The sequence below is a fragment of the Lates calcarifer genome, linkage group LG3 (genome assembly GCF_001640805.2).
Source record: "Lates calcarifer isolate ASB-BC8 linkage group LG3, TLL_Latcal_v3, whole genome shotgun sequence".
Lineage (NCBI taxonomy): Eukaryota > Metazoa > Chordata > Actinopteri > Centropomidae > Lates > Lates calcarifer.
Window position 1 is genome coordinate 16,177,016 of NC_066835.1, and position 20,397 is coordinate 16,197,412.

Below are 20,397 nucleotides of genomic sequence, written 5' to 3' on the forward strand. Positions count from 1 at the left end.
CTGTAGGAGCTTTTCCAGTTCTAGCTGAAGGATGTAGGTAGGAAAGTTCTATCAAAAAATGCAACTAATTAGCATTATGGGAAGTGTAGGATCTAGCACCACCTTTTGTTAAATGAAATAAAATCACTTGTAAAACAATGGGTTCATATTCCCCAAAATAAGGTATTGAACCAAGTAGTGTTTTGATGTCAGAGCTGGAACCATCATACTGACACTAGAAGCAAAAACAATACGCAGTGGTACACACAGGGGAATGCAGAGTCGGCATGTTGCCGCTCACATGGACAGCATGTACACAACTACACACAACCTCAGACACAAAATACACACACAAACAAGGATGCCGCCTACGTTAAAAAAAAACAACAAAAAAACACATTCATACTGTACGGGTATATACCACTGCCAGAACAATTACACTCTCACACATAACTCCTGTTTCAACACACAATGATAGAACTGGACACTCACACATGGCACTCCGCACGGAAATGCATCACTCCTACGCAAAACACAAACTCGCTTACTCATACACTGTGCTGGTGAAACAAACAAACAAAGACACACACACATACACATCCACACACTCACAGACACACACACACACACACACACAAAAACAGCCATTGGGGAGGAAATTCCATTTCATTTCCCGCACTGGTAAGGAGCAAACAGGGGAATCAATACTTGCCGTCTCCAGCTGTGCTGAAGGGGGTTTCGCTGCCATGGAGACAGATGTAGCACCGTTACAAACTGCCGCTCTAATTCAATCCACTGCAGTTAACACACACACACACACACACACACATACACATAAACATACACGCACAGACTGGAGGATGAGCTCTGCTGTTGCTCTGGTTGGGAAATGTGATCGCAGAACAGCCGTATGAGCCACATAATGTGGTGCAATTTAAGGAGTCACAAGGTGGAGATCAGTGGAGGATTGTGGGGGATGCTGCAGTGAAGACTCACACAAACACACACACAGATCCGTTACCTGTGCACAGTACTGGGACTTGGCCACAGCTGCCAGGAGCTTGAGTATGGGCTGGGACTGGGACACCAGTGGGGAGACAGCGTGGATGACTGCTGTGAACTTGGGGTACGGTTTAATGCCTGAAACACAACAGACAGACAGACAACACGTATTAATGCATTTTAACAAACCCAGTAAACAATGCCGGCTAGAACACGGCGAGCCGACTGTCAGCTGTCAATGTAATTTCAGGCTCTTTGTAGAGAATAAAGCCAACTCATTTCTAAACACTTCATATCTATTTTCAGTAAAGGATGTTACTCGCAATGAGTCTGTCAGCAGTTCAAAAATATAGATGATTTAACTGTCAGGGATGTACGTTTTTCAAACCAGTCTTAAAATATTCAACGACGTTAATGTGTTTTGAAAATGCCAAATCTCTTGATCATTGAATATTTCATTTTGGAAACTCTTCAGCTGTATCTGCAGCCCAATGAGAAGATGCCTAACTGCTGATGTGACTTTAAATTCAGTCTGACTTGATGGTGGAATAGAGTAATTGAGGCTGAAAATGAGCAGGAAATAAGATATTGAGCAAGACATATCATAGAGGACGTTCAACTTTTCCTAATTTAAATCTAATCTAACCCAAACCAACAAAGCATGGTGTGGTGGAGATAGCATTAGAGGAGTCTCCTTTCCGCCACTGAGCAATTTTTATGATGAAGAATATACGCAGTCTTAAAACTTGGTAAACTATCCTTGTGATCTGTAATGAAGAGTGTGCAGAGTTTTTAAACACCTGGGATGTAAATTTCTAACAAGCTCATAAACAGACTTTCATGAAACATTGAACAAAAACCTGGAGCAGAATTACTCTTGTGCAGCTTATTCTAAATTTTGGATGTGCATGCTGTTTCCTGCCTTTATCACATGATTCTCAGTGTTTTTTAACCTGTATCAGCACATTACACATCTCACCAGCGAAATATTTGTAGCAAAAAAACAGGCTGGTTTAGGATTGAGTCAGCTACTTGAGGCCATTCAATACCCACGGCCATGGCCAATAGTATGTGGACACCACTGTTTTGCGTAGCCTACCTCTGATCTGGGGCTGTTTTTATATTTGGGATTCACCCATTTAGTTCCAACTTAAGGAAATCTTAATGCTATAGCATACATTGATATTTTAGACCAGTGATTTTTTGGCTTGTGACCTCTTACAATAAACATGTTGTCACATGTTGCTATCTCCATGAATTGTAAGCAGTAACTCCCCCACTCAGATTGTTTAATGTGAATAATGGTTAGAGGATAACAGAGGAAAAACTAGCCAACATTTTACCAGAGAACAGCAAAGTTAAGATTTAAGTCCAAATAAAAAAGGCCAAATAAACCCCCTCAGTATTCTGTTATGACCCACCAGAGGGCCCAGACCCTGAGGTTGGGAGCTGATTTAGATGACAGCGCTGCTGCTAACTTTATGTGAACAGTTATGGGAAGGCCCTTTCTTGTTTCAACATGACAATGCCTCCATGCACGAATCAAAACCCATAATGTGGTTTGGTTCTGACCTCTCTAATGCTATTGTGGCCAAATGGAAGCAAATCCCTGCAGCCAGGTTCTAGCAGCACATTAATGTCCATGGTTGTCTAAACATTACATATGGGTGTTCAGTTTTGGTGTCTACATACTTTTGGCTATGTTGTATGAATGTGATATGGCAGTAAGTCGTGAGAAATTAAAAAGCAGTAAAGTGCAGCGATAATCATATTAGCACTGACTTAAATTTTTCTCATAATTTATAGTTAAATCATTTTAATTACAATGATGTTTACAGCTTTAACATGTAGTGCTATATTTATAGTTACTGTTATTTTTGATGGTAAAGTTTATAAGGAACACCAGTACAACTATGTTGCTTATTATTGTGTTTATTATTGAGACCATAGTTGGAGGTGGTGCTGTTCTGGTCTGCACTGTATTGAGAGATTTTTCTAATATTCTTCCCCACTCGATTTTGTAAATGGAAAACATGCAAACTACAACCTCAATAAAAAAAATATAAAGTCAAATGAACACCCCTCTGACAATGTCAGTCAAAACTGAAAATTATCATCTCCGTACAGCTAGATGTTATAGCAGGGCTGCATTAGATTTTACAGCTCTATCTAATAAAGTGGCCGGTGAGTGTACACTGTGGGATTTTTATTATTCTCAGTGCAAATATTGTTACCAGTCCCAGACATCCAGTATCTTTTGGCTTCTAAATCAAACTTCCATTTTATTAAAGCAACAAAACAAACCCTGCTCCTGCTGTGTGAGTCTGAGTGTTAATATGCATGATGAGTGTGTGTGTGTGCCTTGTTATTGGCTCTTAGAAAACAAGAACAAGTGTCACTTGGAAACAAACTCTCCTTCTTTGATTCTACTCATTTACCCATCAGCGACAAGCCACCTTGTCATCTAAAAACCCATCCGTGTTTAATTGCTTCCTCTTTGACAAACAAATAAACTTGCCGGCGTTGTAATCCATGCCTGTCACCGTGCCCATCCATTTTAATACTAGCTCTCCACCCCAGGTGCTCCATCATCTGAATTTGTGCGTTTGTACTATCGCCATCTATGCGTGTAAGACTGTGTGTGTGTGTGTATGTTTGTGGTGGCCTGGCAGCGCTGGATGATGATGGAGTGAAGAAGTGAGGGATGGAGAGGCTCCCGGGTCACAGATATGTGGCAGGGAGAACTCAGCGCTGCTGAACCGTAGCGGGAGGAATTGGCCTCGCCGCAGCAGCAGCAGCAGTAGCAATGCTGACTCAAAAACCAATGATGGACGGGCTGGTGTGTCAGCAGGACTAATACAAACATCCGTCAATGGCCCATTCCTCCACTACACTTGCTGCTAGATACAGCCATTCGAGGAGGGCAGTAGATTAGTGGTGACGGCCGTATTTCTGTTGTTCAGACAAGGTTCCAACCCACAGTTGCAGGTGGATGGAGATCTGCAGAAACTGTTTTCTTGTACAAAAATTGTGACAAAATATTTTTGCGCCGCTGAGATGGATGACGAGGAAACCTTTGGAGAAATTTTTTGATCAACCTTTATGGATCAGTTCATCGCTACACAGGTGTATAGAGGCATGATTGCCATTATGTAACAGCACTTTGCACATTTTATGGTGTGTCTCTTGTTTCTGTGTGTTAGTGTGTGTTACTGACCCAGTGTGGCGTAGTAGAAAGGGAAGTCTCCCAGGTATCCAGAGTACTGCGGCAGGGCGAAAAGTCCCCCAGGGTGACTGTTCCACATCAGGCTGCTCCTGGAGCTGTGCTCCAGCACACGGTCCTGGATGATCTGCACACAGGATACACAGATCAGACAGCAAATTAACTACAAATAAGATCATTAACTGTGTTTTGTTTTAATTTACATACCATTTTGAGGACACGTCACATTAATGTGTTTTGTTTTTCAGTTTAAAAGGTGCCCTGTGGAGTTTCTGAACTCCAGTGTTGCTGCGGAGCGATGGTTTTATGAGCAGGGACATGTTTCATATACACAGGTGATGCAATACACATCCCTGTCGGTGATTTGACATCATTCAACTAATCTACAGAAGGCAGTGATATGCCAGGAAAAAATGCAATGCACCAAAATAAGCAGGAAGGAAGTCGACATGGACGTGAACAACGCAGGATTTAAAATGTTCATGCTCCAACACTGTTAGACCCAGATACACACAATACGTTTTGATGAGTGACACTAAATGTAACTTCTGTTTACAAGAAAATTCCACAGGGCACCTCATTTGGGTTAATTTAGAAGCTTTATGAAAAGAAACAAACATTTCCAAAAGTAACAAATGCTGTATATTTTGTGTGCTTTTAATTACAGCACAGTCTCTCTGATCTCCAGGCCACCCTGTCATTTATGAGACTTTCGACTTTCCCAAAAAGAGTTGTTGAATCAAACACAAAAACTACCTTTAGATAACATTTAACATTTCACTCCGATCACTGAGGACTCATAAAAATCTGAATTATTAGCGTTGATAAAGGAACAAACGTTTGCCTCCCAGATTATGGTGGATGAAATACTAAGGATTTGATCAATGAGCCTCGTAATCGCACCCATAAAACATTTCACGCTGCGAAATGAGTTTTCACACAAAAAATGCCAAGAAGCAGATAGTCATAAATGTGAATGAATATCAACACAGCTAATGCTCCAACTTCCAATATCCCCCATTTCAGTTCACAATGATATTCAGAATATTATTCAAAACTCAGTCAGTGAATTAGAGCAGGTGAAAAACTGATATAAAAGTGAGTCTGTAGGCACTGGATGAAAGTCAGGAGCTAGCTGAACTTTCCAAACGTTTGCTTTGTATCACCTCAATAGCAGCTATTGATCGTGTCAAGAGTGAATCGCTGTGGCACAAAGCAGAGCTGAAAGAAATCTGTGTTATTCTGTAATATTTCCTCTGCAGACAAACCAAACAGAGTTTTTTTTTCTTTCTTTCTTTTAAAATCAGCAAGTCAAAGGGAACTGCAACGGTCAGTAAAAAAACAAATAAGAAGACAAACTCATCAGCTGTATCTAAACACCAGTCAGTTGGGCCTGCCTCGATCCTTTCTCTGCCCAAATAGAGAAGTCAGTCAAATGGTCAGACGTGAGAATGGGTGCTATTTTTCCCCAGCTCGCAGCTCGCCGTCGGCCTCCACTGAGCAGGCAGGCAGGAAAGAGATATTGTTGCCGTGCCCTTGAGCCATGCTAAATTGCTTCAGTAAAAACAGACACAGGTTTGCGGTTGTGTTTTATGGCCGCTGCTGAATCAGGGGAGGTGACTGCTGTTGTTGGGCTCGCTAACTCAAAGGACAGACATATAGAGAGAGGTACAGAGGTGGGCGACGGGTGAGCAGCTGATAGGGAATTGTAAAAAGTTAATTATATAGCTGGAGGGGGCTTACTGTAATAATATTGACAAAGCAACATAAAAATTCATCATTTGGAGGAGGGGATGTGAGGAAAGAAGAGAAAAAAAACCCAGCAGAGTGTGAGGTTGTGTTTTTTTTTTTTTTACTTTCCCAAGCTTTGTCCCTCAGGGTAGTCTATAACCATTTGCCTCAACCGAACAGATTAACTCGAAATCCGTTAGCCTCTCTATAAAAACAGTGCCTGCCACCTTAAAAACCCTGAGCCCTCTACACCTTATGAGGGGCAATTTTGCTCGCTTGGCTGCAGCTCCTCCCCCGTCGGCAGCCCTCAGTCGGGACATGATGGACGACTCAATCTCACCTCAGAACAGCCACAATCAACCAATTAGAGCATGATAGATAAATCCTGCTTCTCCGGGAGTGCACTGTGAGCTCGGCTTTAATAGGTGAGTTTAATAGGTGTACCAACGCCGCGAGATCCGGCTATATTGACCTTGTGATTGGTCGAAATGTGTCCAATTCCTGACAGGAAACGCCGCATGATAGGTTGAACTCATGTTTCCAGCTTTCTTGCCATCATACACACACACACACACACACGCAGTTTGGAGCACTCACACAGTTTGGAGTGGATGCAGGGAGTCAATAGAAAAGCAAAAGTGTTTGTGAATGTGTGCGAAGAGATTCAATCTGTCAAGATATCGTGTGTGTGCGTATCATTACAGATCTGCAGTGAGGAGGGTGGGGTGGTGGTGGTGGTGGTAAGGAGGGTTCAGGCTCGACAGGATGAATAAACCATGTTGCTCGTTATCTCGGGGGCTGCCACGGCAACGCCATTTACATATGTCACCCCTTCTCCTCTTTACCCCTTCTCCCACCACTCTTCCTCTTCCCTCGCTCTTTTTACAGGACAGTCAGTCAGGATTAAGCATTTAGCCCCTGTTGTATTCAGTGTGAACACACACTCAAACACACACACACACACACACACACACACACACACACACACTGAACACCTATATACACACACTCGCAAGCACACACACTGAGTCACAGGTTTTCGCCGTGTCACCTTGCTCTTTAGTGCGGAGTGACAACTTGTCAGCAAGGTTATGCCTGGGTGGTGCCATGTGTATCTGGGCTGACACACCTTGACATATGGAGATGTGTTTCTGACTCTGTGTGTGTGTGTGTGTGTGTGTGTGTGTATGCGTGTCTGAGTCAGGGCTAGATAACAAACAGACCAGAGATGTAGAGGCAGCTAAAATCAGACAGGCTCTAGATGCTGAAGCCACGACCGATTACGTGTGCAGTGTGTTTGAGAGTGTGTAGGCGCTTGTGTGTGTGGAAAAGTCAAATTCAGATGTTAAGATTTGGGAGGTTATACCATAACTAAGATCGCAGCATTGAGGGGAATCTTGCTCCGAGGCTTTAGTGGTGCGGTAAGAAAGGAAATTAAATGCGTGATGGGATACTTGGATGAGAGGGGAGGCAGAGGGGAGAAGACATTTGTAACCATGGCATGAAGGCAGCAGCACACACAGGTGTTATCCCTGCATCTCTAAACTTCTTGTTTAAACTGAATAATGAGGGGTGGGGATTGAATGGATGAGTTGTTTTTTCTGGGTTAATTGTTAACAAAGTGGATGCACATGACAATAAGAGGTCAGAGGAAGGAGGGAGGCTCCTGAACTCCTCCTGAAATGATACTGCACCTAAATACGTCTTTTGAGTATGAATCATTCAGCTTCTGTAAGGCTTCAAAGGTGGCAGTAAAAAGTTTGTAGTTTAGTCCCTCAACAAGCACAGTTGGATGGATTCCAACAGTGACCAGTTGTTGTGGGGGAAAAAAGCATTAATCCCATCCTTTGAAGCTTGAGCGTTGTCCCTCACTTGTAAGTCGCTTTGGATAAAAGAAACTGCCAAATGAGTAAATGTAAATCCTCTAGAACTCCTCAAAACACGCTTTCTGTTTGCATCTGCATCGTCATGCACGACCCCTTTAAGCTTGCAGGCGGACGTGCATTGTTTTTCTCTCAAGCTCTCTTTTTTGATTCTTCACAACCTCTGCTGGCACTTTTTAATTGTACAAACAAGCATGGACGGGTTATGAGCAAATGGGCACCTGGGAACAGACAGGTAAAATGTTCCTCTTCCCACCTCTTACACAGCAGCCACAGACTGACAGACTCACAATGACTGCAGTGTAGTCTCTCTGTGGTTGTTTTGCCTCTTCTTGAGATCATTCTCCATCTATTTCAAGTCTGTTTGTGTTATTTAACTCTATATACAAAATATTATCAGTCACTTCTTACAGAGCTTCTGGCCGAGTGACCCCTTGACCTACTGACCTTGTTGCCTGTAGGCTTGTTCTGCAAACGAGGACAACACCTTACAACTTCCTGACAGCGCTTTTTGTTATCCAAATTCCAACTATTCTCTCTGTGACGGTAGGCTTTCTGCCTTGCCTTTGAGTGTGGCCAATTGGAAGAGCTACAAATACTTTTTCCTTTAGACACTGTTAGATGACTCACTGTATGAAGCAGTGTATTTCAAGCATACCCCGGCTTTTTGCCACCTTTTCCTTCTTAAAGGTGCTGTTTTTGAACAAACCGAGCATAGAGATGGATTATGGTGACATGAAAAGACATGCTCCCACTCTGTTTGATAGCATTACTATTGGAATCCACTGTAACCTCCATGAAGGACAACCACACCTTTCAGGCTTACTGGAGGTGAGTATTTGATGGAGTTTTTAAGGTCACTGGTTTGCTGAGCTTCACTTCTATCAACAAAACTATGACAGAAACTGTGCCAATGTTTAAAATGTAGAGATTCCTTGAATCTTGAATGAAAAACTAAAAAAATGTGTGAGAAATTTTTCCATGAAAATGAAATTTCATTTTTGCTCTTCGTAAACGAAACTTTCCGCCTTCTATTTTGCTTTTAGCCTTGTACCAAAGAGACCAAAGCAATTGCCTGAGAATAAAGTGAAGACTGCAGAGTCTGCTGTGACACTGCAGCCCTCTGAGAGAAAGACTGATGATGGAGGAGTAGGAGAGGGGAAGGCAGAGAGGCCAAAAGGGCGGGTGTTTTTTTTTTTCTGTGTGTGTGTGTGCATCTGTGTGCATGTGTTTCTTGAATCCTCACCTCCAGAGTGGTCAGCACTATCTTTTCAACAGAGGAGAAGTAGGCCTCCCAGAGGAACTGAGTCTGCTGTCTGAGGGACAGGATCTTATCCTGGTGGATGGAGCGCACCGTGGTTGGAATCTGCAAACAACAGACAGCAGCCAGTAAGCAGTAAATACAGAAGATGGCTTTTAACGATTGATCTGGGACCTTAAATGTGGTGACAGGAAGATTAAAATTGGTCCCAAGGACACACTCAGGAAACTCCCATCAACAGCTAACGCACATTACAGTGTGGAGGCCTTGTGAAATGCGTAGGCTGAGGCAGATATTGCAGGTTTTTCTGAGTAGTAGCCACAACTATTTTTAGGTAATTTGGGTCAAGTCTCAAATGTTCTCAAAACAAGTTCTGTGTCCTTCAGGGCAAGTCCAAGTCAAGGCTTAAATTTCCACAAATAAACTGTAAGTCAGTTACATTTCTTACAGGCCTGAGCATGCTGACCATTAAAATGACTTGGAATTTGAACATTATGCTTACAGAGGCGTTACAGGAGTCCTTTTAATATTAAAGGTGAGTTTCCATTTGAGGCCTGCTTGTCACCTTAAATCCAACTTACCTGTTGTTTCTCAAGATTTTCACCACATCTTGTGGCCTTCATATGACCACCTGTCACCACAAGATCTGGTTTGGAAATAAAAACCATGAGGCCCCTTTTATTGAGGATGTGTTTGTCGAATGGTGTATTCAAGGTCAAGAATGAACCTTTGAGTAAAACTTGAAAAAAAAAAGTTTTTGCTCTCGAGTCTCAAGCTGTGTGAGTTCAGTTCAGAACCAGGCTACATATTTCCCCGTTTCCAGTCTTTGTGCTAAGCTAAGTTAGCCATCCACTATTGGTGGCTTCATTTAGAGTTCGTACATGAGAGTGGTGTCAAACTTCTCATCGAACTCTCACAAAGAAATCAAATAAGGACATTTCTCAAATCATCAAACGTTTACTTTATATTGGACTGAAGTCAAGTGTCAAGTCTACATCTCTGGTAGCAGCCTTGTAAAGCCTTGAAAAAATGGGATCTCAGAAGAAAGAAAAAACTGTTCTATGTAGCATTTACAGAAAACAAAAATGTGATTTTATTTAAGGGAATGAGGCAAACAACAGAAGGACTTGGCAAAAAATAAATAAATAAAAGCAACAGTCATCAAACAGTATTAGGGAAGAAAAGCTTAAATGCTGTAGCAGCCATTTGGTGAATGCTTTTGTACTTCTTTTCAAAGAGCTGTTGAGTTCAGTGCTCATGAGTTTATTTGTCATAGTAAAAGGGGAAAATAAACACTTTTTGTCGACTCTTTTGTAAATACTTTATCCTGCTAACTGAGAACACAGTAAATATACTGCGTATGCAGCATTTCCTGGTTTAATAGAGAGGAAATACCACTGTTGTACAGTACAGGTATCCCACATTTTGTGAAAGACATACATAATATTAATAACTCACTGAACACTTTATTAGGGACACCTGTACACCTGCTTCACCAGCTGATCATGTGGCAGCAGTGCAACATGTATAAAAACACACAGATACAGGTCAGGAGCTTCATTTAACGTTCAGAATGGGGAAAAAATGAAATCTCAGTGACTCTGACCAGTGGTTTGATTGTTGGTGTGAGACACTGAGACCCACAGATGGTAGGGCCAGAATATGGCATCAACAGCATGAATCCATGGACCCAACCTGCCAGCCTGCTGCTGGTGGTGTAATGGTGTGGGGAAGGTTTTCTTGGCACATTCTGGGCCCCTCAGTGCCAATCAATCATCATTTGAATGCCGCAGCCTTTCTGAGTATTGTAATTGAACATGTGCATGCCTTTATGGCCACAATTTACCACCTTCTAATGGCTTCAAACCGGCTTCATGAACATGACACTGAGTTCAGATCTGAATCCAATAGAATATCTTTGAGATATAGTAAAACAGGAAAATGTGCAGCTGACAAATCTGAAAAATTATGCAATGAAATCATGTCAACATGGACCAGAACCTCAAAGGAACGTTTCCAACATCTTGCTGAATCCATACCACAAAGAATCAAGGCTATTTTGAGAGCAAACGGAGGCCCTATCCAGTATCTAGTAGTAGTGCGATGTTCCAAATAAAGGGCTCAGTGAGTGTATATACCCTATATGTACTGTCTGCTGTGAGCATCTTGGCCCATCATGTGGTTGTAAAATACATAAATCCACAGAGAGATCCAGGATGTCTCGGGCACATTTGGTGGTGCACAGACTGAGTTCACATGGAGCTCCTATGTTTTAAAACTCAATGTCAAAGAATATTATTACACACTTCATTCAAATTAAGATTTAATTGGCATATAATTATTTTTTCCCCCATGAAGTTCAAGTTATTCCAGCCAAATCCATTTGCTCATTCTATTTATTTGCCCTCTCATATAACAATGTGAGGTTTTGAGTGACATTTTCAAGCAGTCGAGGACTTAGTATGCTGCTTGAATCTTGTTTGGTCGACAACCACTCCACTGGGAAACAAAACAAAAAACAGGATTTTTGGATAATAGAAAAGTGAGGAAAGCGTGTGTATTCAAGGTATCAAAAGTGTAACGGGAAAAAGGCTTCATTTCAGCCATGGGATTGCTGCTGTTTTTCTGTCTGGTATAGTTTTCAGGTGATATACAGAGCATGTGGTTATGTGCGAGCATGTCTTTGGGCTGTTACCTGCAGCAGGAGCCTCTCGTCGCCGATGACTGCGGCTGTGTTCCAGTCAATGATCTCAGAGAAAGGCAGCTCCCAGCCATTACTCAGCATCACAGGCACACATGCAGCCTGAGACAAACACACACACACAGAGACACAAAGAGACAGAGAGAAGAAGAAGGTTGGACATGATCCTTTACAAACACAATCACAGCAACCGCTAAATCATGACTTTGCTACATACTGATCCTGATTATTAAAGCTGCATTATTATATGACTGGACTGTATTATAGTTGATTAGTCTGTGTCTGCCTCTGACCCCTTGTGTTCAAACCTAAATTGTCCATTTGGCAAAATACTGGATTTTCTCTGATTTCAAGCTTCTTTGGTGTGATGTGAAAATATCACACACAGAATCAGTCAGCTGCACAAGGCTTATTACTCATATTTTTAAAGATACCAATTTTATTAGCTACAAATTAGATGCTGTTTCAGAGCAGAAATCTCATCAAAGGGTTGAATTGTAACAACTGAGTGGGAAAAGCAGTCGCTGCAAAACGTCATTTAACTAAAATTAACATTAGAATGGAACAATAACAATAATTATATGAGAAACTGTCACTGAACTTCTTGGACTGTGTCTTGATACATTTCTAAATCACAGAAATTTTCAACCACTAATGGAAATGGCAAAATTGCAATATGTAGTTAAAGCTGTAAGAAGTGATTTTTTGGCCACTAGAGGGCAGCAGTACAAACTGTAAACACAACACTGACATATAACCTTTTCAAGTTGGGTACATTAGCATTTATTTGGACCCCTGTTTCTATCCACTGGATGAATTCAAGTCCAATATTCACACTATTTTTAGCTTTGTTTTTGGCTACAAACTCAAGGGCTCTTTAGTTAGTAAGTGCCCCACTAAGTTCACCAGCTAGTCGCTAGCTGTGGCTGTCTGTGGTGTGGTGCTGAGCAGGTAGTGTACAGTCAGTTTTAAGAGCTTTTCAGTTAAAAACAGCTGCCAGCCGCTGATGGGAGCAGTGAGAGAACACCAACATATTAAAGTTGTGGGCATCAAAACCACAATAACAAGCAAAAAGACGAAGGGCACTGCATAGAGCTGAGGGGAACTGTAAAGTTGGATTATGGATTCTCTGTGGGTTCCTCATTACAAGCAGCTCCTTTTGCAATACACATGGAAATCTGATCCACTGATAACACAAAAATATTAAACAAAGCAGCTTTAATTTTGAGGAAATGCAGCCATAGAGCACATGTATGCATCAAACACGAGCCTCACACTCAGCAGCACAACAATCAGATAAACAGAAATAAGTTTGAATATAAAATCCAGATAAGCCGGCAGACAGCATACAGTCTTAGATAGTGAGGAATTCAGAAGAATGATGACAGATATGGGTATGAAAAAATTAGCAGCCATTTGTTGGAGAGCAGATCACACAGAGTCGAATATTCTGGACTAAAAATAACAGTGAAAAGATGGGAGTGAGGTGCAGACGTGCAAACAGGCAGTCTTGATTTATATAAACCAGAAAACATTTACTCACTCTGCTGTAACATAAAGTGACAGGAACTCAAACATGCACAGAAAGAATTTCTTAATTACATGACGTTTCTGATTCTCTTTGTGTTTATTTGATTTCCAAAAATACTTGAATCATTTACCAGCGTGAAAATCAAAGAAAACAACCACGTTCAGTTTACTTAGATTCTTTCTGACTTAATATTAAGTGAGCACACTTTTTGGATGTCCCCGTGTTTCTTTCTTTTTTTAAATTGCATCTGTTGACACATTGGTATTAAGATGATAACTTCAGGTGCAGGAGAGCTAATTACTCAGAGCAGGTGAGTAGGAGAAATGATAAAGAGAGGAGAAAGGGGAATTAAAAGACATCAAAACACAGAAGAAAGTGGATAAATAGATATTAAAAAAGATGAAAAGAGGGGAGGTGGTGAAGCTGAATGTGACCTTTGGCAAAGGAGTGGCAGAGGGATGGAGGGATGAGAGGAGAGGTAGAAGGAACAGCTGGTGTGTGTGTGTGTGTGTGTGTGTGTATGTGTGGTGGGAGTTTGATGTAATGACGGCCCTGTCACTCCCAGGTCATAAAGGTGTCAGCTAAACTAGAACTGGCCCTCGGGCTCTGCTGCCGTCTCCGCCACACACACACACACAAATGCATACAGAGATAAACAGACACACAAACAACCCCGAGCGCACACACCACACATGCACTCACACACACACACACAACACAAACACACACAGAGCTGACCTCTATAAGGAATTGCTTTCTCATGCAAAGACCAAAGCCTGTAAATACTCTCCCTCTGTCTTCCTTTAGATGGTGCGAGTCGATGGATGGGGTGAGTCAGACGAATGGAGAAAGGAGAGGAGAGGGCATATTTCCCTCCTGAGTGAAGTGCTGTTATGTGTGTGTGTGTGTGTGTGTGTGTGTGTGTGCGTGTGTGCGTGTGTGTGTGCGTGGCAGCTGATAGTAAGATAAGCGCACTTGCAGAGTGGGTGCACTCTGCGGACGGCAGTGTGCGGTAAGGAGAGGTAAAGGACAGTGCAGTAGTAATGCAGAAGAGTGCGGTGCAGTCAGAGAAATGGATGAACAGAGGGAAAAAAGAGATGTGAAGTGTGTAGATCTGAAGAGGTATGAGTAAAGTGGCAGTAAATGCATATCCAATATTAGAAAATGACTGTAGATGGGTGGAATTCACCTTAGAGTTTATTTAAGTCTAATCTTATTGACAACTGCTTATTTTGTAACTGGAGTGCACATGAAATACGTACATTTTTGTAGAGGTGTCACAGTGAAAATCACCTGCACATCTCTGTGAAATACATAAATCGCTGAGGACATGCTATAGCACTTGTCAGTAACAATAGTTCCTAAAGCTTCCCCTTTTGTGGAGGAGGTTTAAATAAAAATGGATGTTGCAACACAGCTAATTAGTTACAATAGCTTTCTCCATTCCCAAAGAGGTCAGCACTTTCAAGATGGCTTGCAGTTGGTCAACGCTGGAGAGTCACAGAGCGAGTTTAACTTTGGTGAATGTTGACACAAAGAAATTTACATCAAAGAAAAGTTTATCATCACCTCCATGGACAAATCCACTTTTATATGGCTAAATATCTACAGTGTATACTTCTGCTGAACTTGTTGGATTAACTATATAAAAATGAGAAAATGACAAAATTTAGAGTTTTCTAACAGATTCACATTTTTCCAGCAGCCCTCTGATCATCTCACTATCTGCAATTTTTCACAAAGTCAGGCGACAGTTTAACAGTTTCTCCACAAATTTCATTCCAGTGTTACAACATAAAACACAGTTTAGCAGCAGGGAGAAGCAGCTAATTTTCCCGGCGAAGGTCTTGTTTGTTTATATTAATTACACTATTAAGGTGGCAATGATTTAGTGATCCTTTAATGCTAGAGGTAGCACTATTACAACAAATGCAAAGTGGGAGGATGAGTGTGGGAAGTGCCTCTTTTTCTTCCCAGTAATACGGCTGGTGGGCATGAATTTAGCAGCATATGCAGTGTTTTCTCATACTTGGAGGGTGTGTGTGTATGTGTATTGCTTGTTTACCTGCAGCGCCTCGAGGAAGCGAAAGGAGCCCAGTCGTCTGCCGCGGGGCACCAAACAGAAGGTGGAGTTGTGGAGCATCTCCTTGTAGTCATACCTGCAGAGACACAACACATAAACACACATGATGACTTTACTGACATTAAAAGAGCAGCTATGCTCAGAAAAACTTGTATATTCAGAGGAATATGGAAAGTGAATGCATCATTGCTACTTGCTGTAATGAGCTATACTAATATGATAGCTGATGGTGAATCATGGTTGAATAAATACAGATGAATGTGGCATGATGAGTATGTCCTTGTTGCGATATGGATATCATTCTAAACACATTTCTATCAACACTCACACAGTTTTATTGACATAAAAGAGAATAATATGAAAGAATTTCAAGAGGAACACCCATTCCTGTCTTCATTAGTCATAATTTAAAGGAAAGTTAGGTCTTCCCAGGAAGTTAAGAGAACAGTGGATCTCAGCTCCTTAACTTGGGAGTTAAAACTGAAAGTAAGTGCACCCAAACTGTCGGAAATAATTCCTCATTACACAGCACAAATATTCGGTGTACAACTACGGCAAGTATGGTTAGTCAAATTTGGACTCAAGTATGTAAACTGTGACAAATGTTTGCGAGAACAGTTTGGGAAATAGTTAAACCATTTGCTCTTGTTTTCTCTGCTAAATATGTTTGTCTAGCCTGGGGTTATTAAAGAAAACCCAGGACAACTTGTGCTCTTTGCTGACTGTTACTCCATTTTGTTGAAGATGTTTTTAAATCTTGTTTCTTTTTCACTTCACAGCCTCTCTCTGGTTGTTGCCTGCCACTCTTTCTCCCTCCCCCTTCTCCTGATTACTTCTTTCCTCTCTCTGCTCCTCCAAAACTCCCATCACTTCTCCTATTCCCCCTTTTCTTCCCTTTCCCCCTCTTTTCTCCTATCTCACAAACCACATGATCCTTTTGCACACCCCCTCCTCTCTGCTCGCTACCTCTCTCTATCCCTCTATCTCTTAAAGCAGCAGGAATGATGCTCTCTCTCCCTCCCTCCCTCGTCTCTCTCCTCCTCCTACCCCTCATCCCTCTATCTCTCCAGTGAGGTGTGTCTTATTGCTCTCCAAACAGAGTGATCAACCCTGCCAGGGGTAATGAGCTGAGAGTGACACCTGCTTCCACCACACAGCTGGCTCGCTCTCTCTCTCTATCTGTGTGTGTGTGTGTGTGACAGAAACAGAGAAACAGTGTGTATCTGCACATCAGTCTATGTGATCATGCATGCTGCTTTTTGTGTGTTTGTATGTTAGTATGTGCGTGTATACTCTGTTTTATGTTACATGGAGATATCAAGATGTTTACAATACAGCCTTTCTCCTCCACTGGATCAAGGTAACCTCTTCCATCTTTATTTCCTCTTGCTTTCTAAATATGGACAGAACAGTATCTTCCTGTGTGGATTATTTCTCTCCGTCTCTCTCGTACAAACACAGAGCTAATAAACATCACCAGCAGAAAAAGCTAACATGCCAGTCAACAGTGCAGAACCAGGCATCACTGGGTTCCTGTCTAATCTCAGTCTAAATATTTCTTCCTTTTTTTTTAATTACCAGTTTTCATTAATAAATGGCCTGTTTTCTTTCACAAAAGGAGGATATGAGTTTTTTTCCCCCACACAGGATTTTATGTCACCCTGCACCCAAACGCTGCTTACAGCTGTAAGAAGACACTGATCACAACATTTTTAAACTGCATCTTCTTGCAACAATGCCAGCTCGGAAAAAAATGTGTTTTAATATAGAGGAAAAGAGAAAAAAAAAAAAAAAAACATAGAAAGAATGTATATGAGATGATGATTATTCACCAGACTCCCTCTAAGAAAATACACACCCACATACATTGTTGTATTATTTCTTGCTTAAATTAGATTTCACTGATAACAGTAATGATTACTTTTTCTTTTTTTGTTCTTTTATGTGAAAAATAAAAATGAGAAATAATGAGCCCTGAGGGTTTTCCAGGTTGGTGGTTAAGAGACTGGTGTGGCAGAAAATCACTTCTCATTTAGCCATTGTCTATACAAGGTGAAGGTTACAGGACACGCACACACATTCTGCTCTACTGATGATGCTGTGAAGGTAGTTTGTGCAAAAGTGTGACAATGACACAGTGACACACACACACACACACACACACACACACTGGCAAGATGCTGCCTTGTGTCTCCTTTAGCCAAGCTCTAATGAAGTGCAGGGACATGACAGCCCCTGATAAAATCCCACCCTCATTCACACCTACATGCATAACATTCTGTGCAGCACATAAGACAGTTACAGTGTGCACAGACACACACACACACAGCCCGATGCACACTGACAGACTCGCAGACACACGCGGCGAGAACAAGCGACAGCTGCACGCCCTCACATTGACGTTGCGTCACCTGTCGATGGAGATGAAGAAGCTATCTTAGCCCATATTTCCACACCAGCTGTCTGCTTGGACGGTGTCTGTCTCTGCATGTATACGTGTGTGTTTGTGTGTGCATGTGTGTAACAGCACGTAAAACAGACCAGCATCTGATGGCAGTGAATACCAATGTATGGATTTACCATGCAGCAGTCCTGTAACATATTTCATCTGCAGTCTTCTGTCTTATGTTTAATTCGATGCAAATGTTTGCCGCTTGTTTCTTCGTGACCTAACCTGTCGTGGGAAAAACTTCTTTACTTCCCTTCTAACTTTTTCAACGTTTCATAACCAATGAGGGAAATTTTAACAGAATCTCTTGCAGGTATTCAGGATGCAAATTTGCTGCTGCTGCCTGAAAAGGCGCCAGTTTGCAACCCTCCCACGTGATTCACCTGCTGTGGACCTTAACCTGATTATGACTGGGACTGTGGCTGGTAGAGGCAATTTTCCTTTTTACAAGGGAGTGTTAGTGGTTTAGAGGTTTGACTGAGGTGAGGAGGTTGCAGGAGGAGGCCTCGGCGAGGACGTCCCCTACCGTGTAAAACCACTTTCACTTCCCCTCTTCTCGACTCTCTGTTCCTCTTCCTTTCTTTGAACCTCCTGCTACCTTGGTTTTTATATGGGGTTCAGAGGCCACAGTTTGCTCTCTATACCTTTTTCTTCTTTTCTACCTCTCCTTCTCCTATTTTTTCCTGTCTGTCTAACAACAGCTCTCCTTCCGCTTTGTCCTTGTGACCTTGAGCTGGTGGAGGGAAAGCCACTGTCACGCTCTGTGCCTGCAGGGTGTGATTGTGTCTGCTTATTTATATTTTCAGACTCATGCAATTGTGTGTGACTCTCCATTGTATATATATATATATATGTGTGTGTGTGTGTGTGTGTGTGTGTGTAAGTGTGAGACAGATAGCACAATGAAAGCAGGGTGAGGAAAACAGAACGAGTGTGTGACAGAGGTGAAGTGGTAGCCTGCTGGAAGGGCACACAAAAAACAGCAGAAAATGAAGTCAGCATGCAGAAAATAAAAAGCAGACAGAAAACAAGACTTCGCCTAATAAAGCACAGGGAAATGACCTCTGTGTGAATACCCCGTACGAAAGCACACGCGTTCGAGTGCACGTGTAAACATGTCCAACAACTGTGAAGCTGCTGAGAAACACTTCTCCATCCAGCCCCAATGGCAACATCCTACACTGTTGCCGTGACAACCTGTCATTAAGTGCCTTCATTTGCAGCAACTTAATTACATGGGATTGGTGCTTCATCCACACCAACAGGGGGTAAGGAGGTGAAAGAGGAGAGGGACTGAAAGTGTAATTGTTAATAAACACACTGGCTGACGTTACTGGCAGCTCAAAGAAACTTTTGTCGAATCAGACGCCGTCTCCACCCTCATCTCCGTCAACCACCCTAACTGCTCCCGTAGGACCAGTGGTGGATGAAACTATGTGATAACATGTTAACGGGAAAACACGTATTTCCAACATGCTCCAAAATAAGGAGCAATATGTTTTTGTAATGCAGGACAGCTGGTCAGTATTAATATTGTTATTGTTATATTTAATATTGCATATTAAAATGTTATTTCATTCTAACATATCCCTGTTTGTTGCTTTCTACTAAAAGAACAAGCAACACACAGGTTATATTTATGCCTTATTGTTTGTATAATCTAAGTGCTAAGTTTAGGAAATGTAGTGCAGTCTTAGGTAACAAATTTAGCTGAGGCTGCTGGAGCATAAACTTTCCTGAATAAAGAGCAGGCTAGAGATGCTAACTTTACCTTTAATGTTGGTATAGTAGTACTTTGGCTCCAAAACAGTGTGTTGATACTCTGAAGAGATTTTATTAATGTAACCTGTAACTCTACATAATGAGGTAGTTTGCTAATATTATGGTCCTTGGTTTTGGATGTAATGCTAGTTAGCTCACTAGTTAGCTGGGGATGCTCACATCTGCAGCTGAGAGCAGATAAACATGCTATTTGGACTTAAAAGTACAATATCTCTCAGAGAAATGTAGGGAAACACAAGTATAAAACAGAATAAAATGGAAAAACACAAGTATCTCACAGCTGTATTTAGCACAGTACAAGTAAAAGTAATTTGTTACGGCAGCCTAGATTCCCAAAGGTGTGCGCTTGGCGGGCTGCCTCCTGGTCTTTCTGGTGCCATGCAGGCACCCAGCAGACGCCTGGTGCCCGTCCACCCTCCGAACAACAAGCTTCAGGGTGATGAAAACACAAAACCACAACCAGCCTGAGTGTCTTCCAGGGAGCTGAGAGAGAGAGATCCAATTTACTGCTTATTGAGACTGTTGTTACATTAGCCTCCTGGACCTCTCTCCTGTCTCCCTCTGCCACGCTCTCACTAATTTCTTTGTCTTCCAAAGTGTGTGAGTCTGCGAGAGTGTGTGAAACAACGGGTGTCTGGAGGTCTGATAATGGCTGGAACAAAATCCAGGGAAGAGGTTTTTGTAGCCGTATTGTTGTGGGGTTTGTGTCTGTGTGTGTGTGTGTTAATGCAGTTTCATAACAGAAAAGAAAAAACCTCTAGTAAAGACTTCG

The 20,397-nt window shown here is 41.9% G+C and overlaps 1 protein-coding gene across 1 annotated transcript in view; it reads right to left on the bottom strand.

Annotated features, from left to right (window-relative positions):
* ext1b (exostosin glycosyltransferase 1b) overlaps positions 1–20,397 on the bottom strand; it is a 110,799-nt gene that overhangs the window by 19,140 nt on the left and 71,262 nt on the right. The window contains exons 2-6 of the mRNA XM_018686083.2: positions 15,377–15,470; positions 11,775–11,882; positions 9,065–9,184; positions 4,199–4,331; positions 1,001–1,119 (exon numbers count right to left, since the gene is read on the bottom strand). Coding sequence (XP_018541599.1) covers positions 1,001–1,119; positions 4,199–4,331; positions 9,065–9,184; positions 11,775–11,882; positions 15,377–15,470 — 574 coding nt within the window. The remainder of the gene's footprint in view (positions 1–1,000; positions 1,120–4,198; positions 4,332–9,064; positions 9,185–11,774; positions 11,883–15,376; positions 15,471–20,397) is intronic.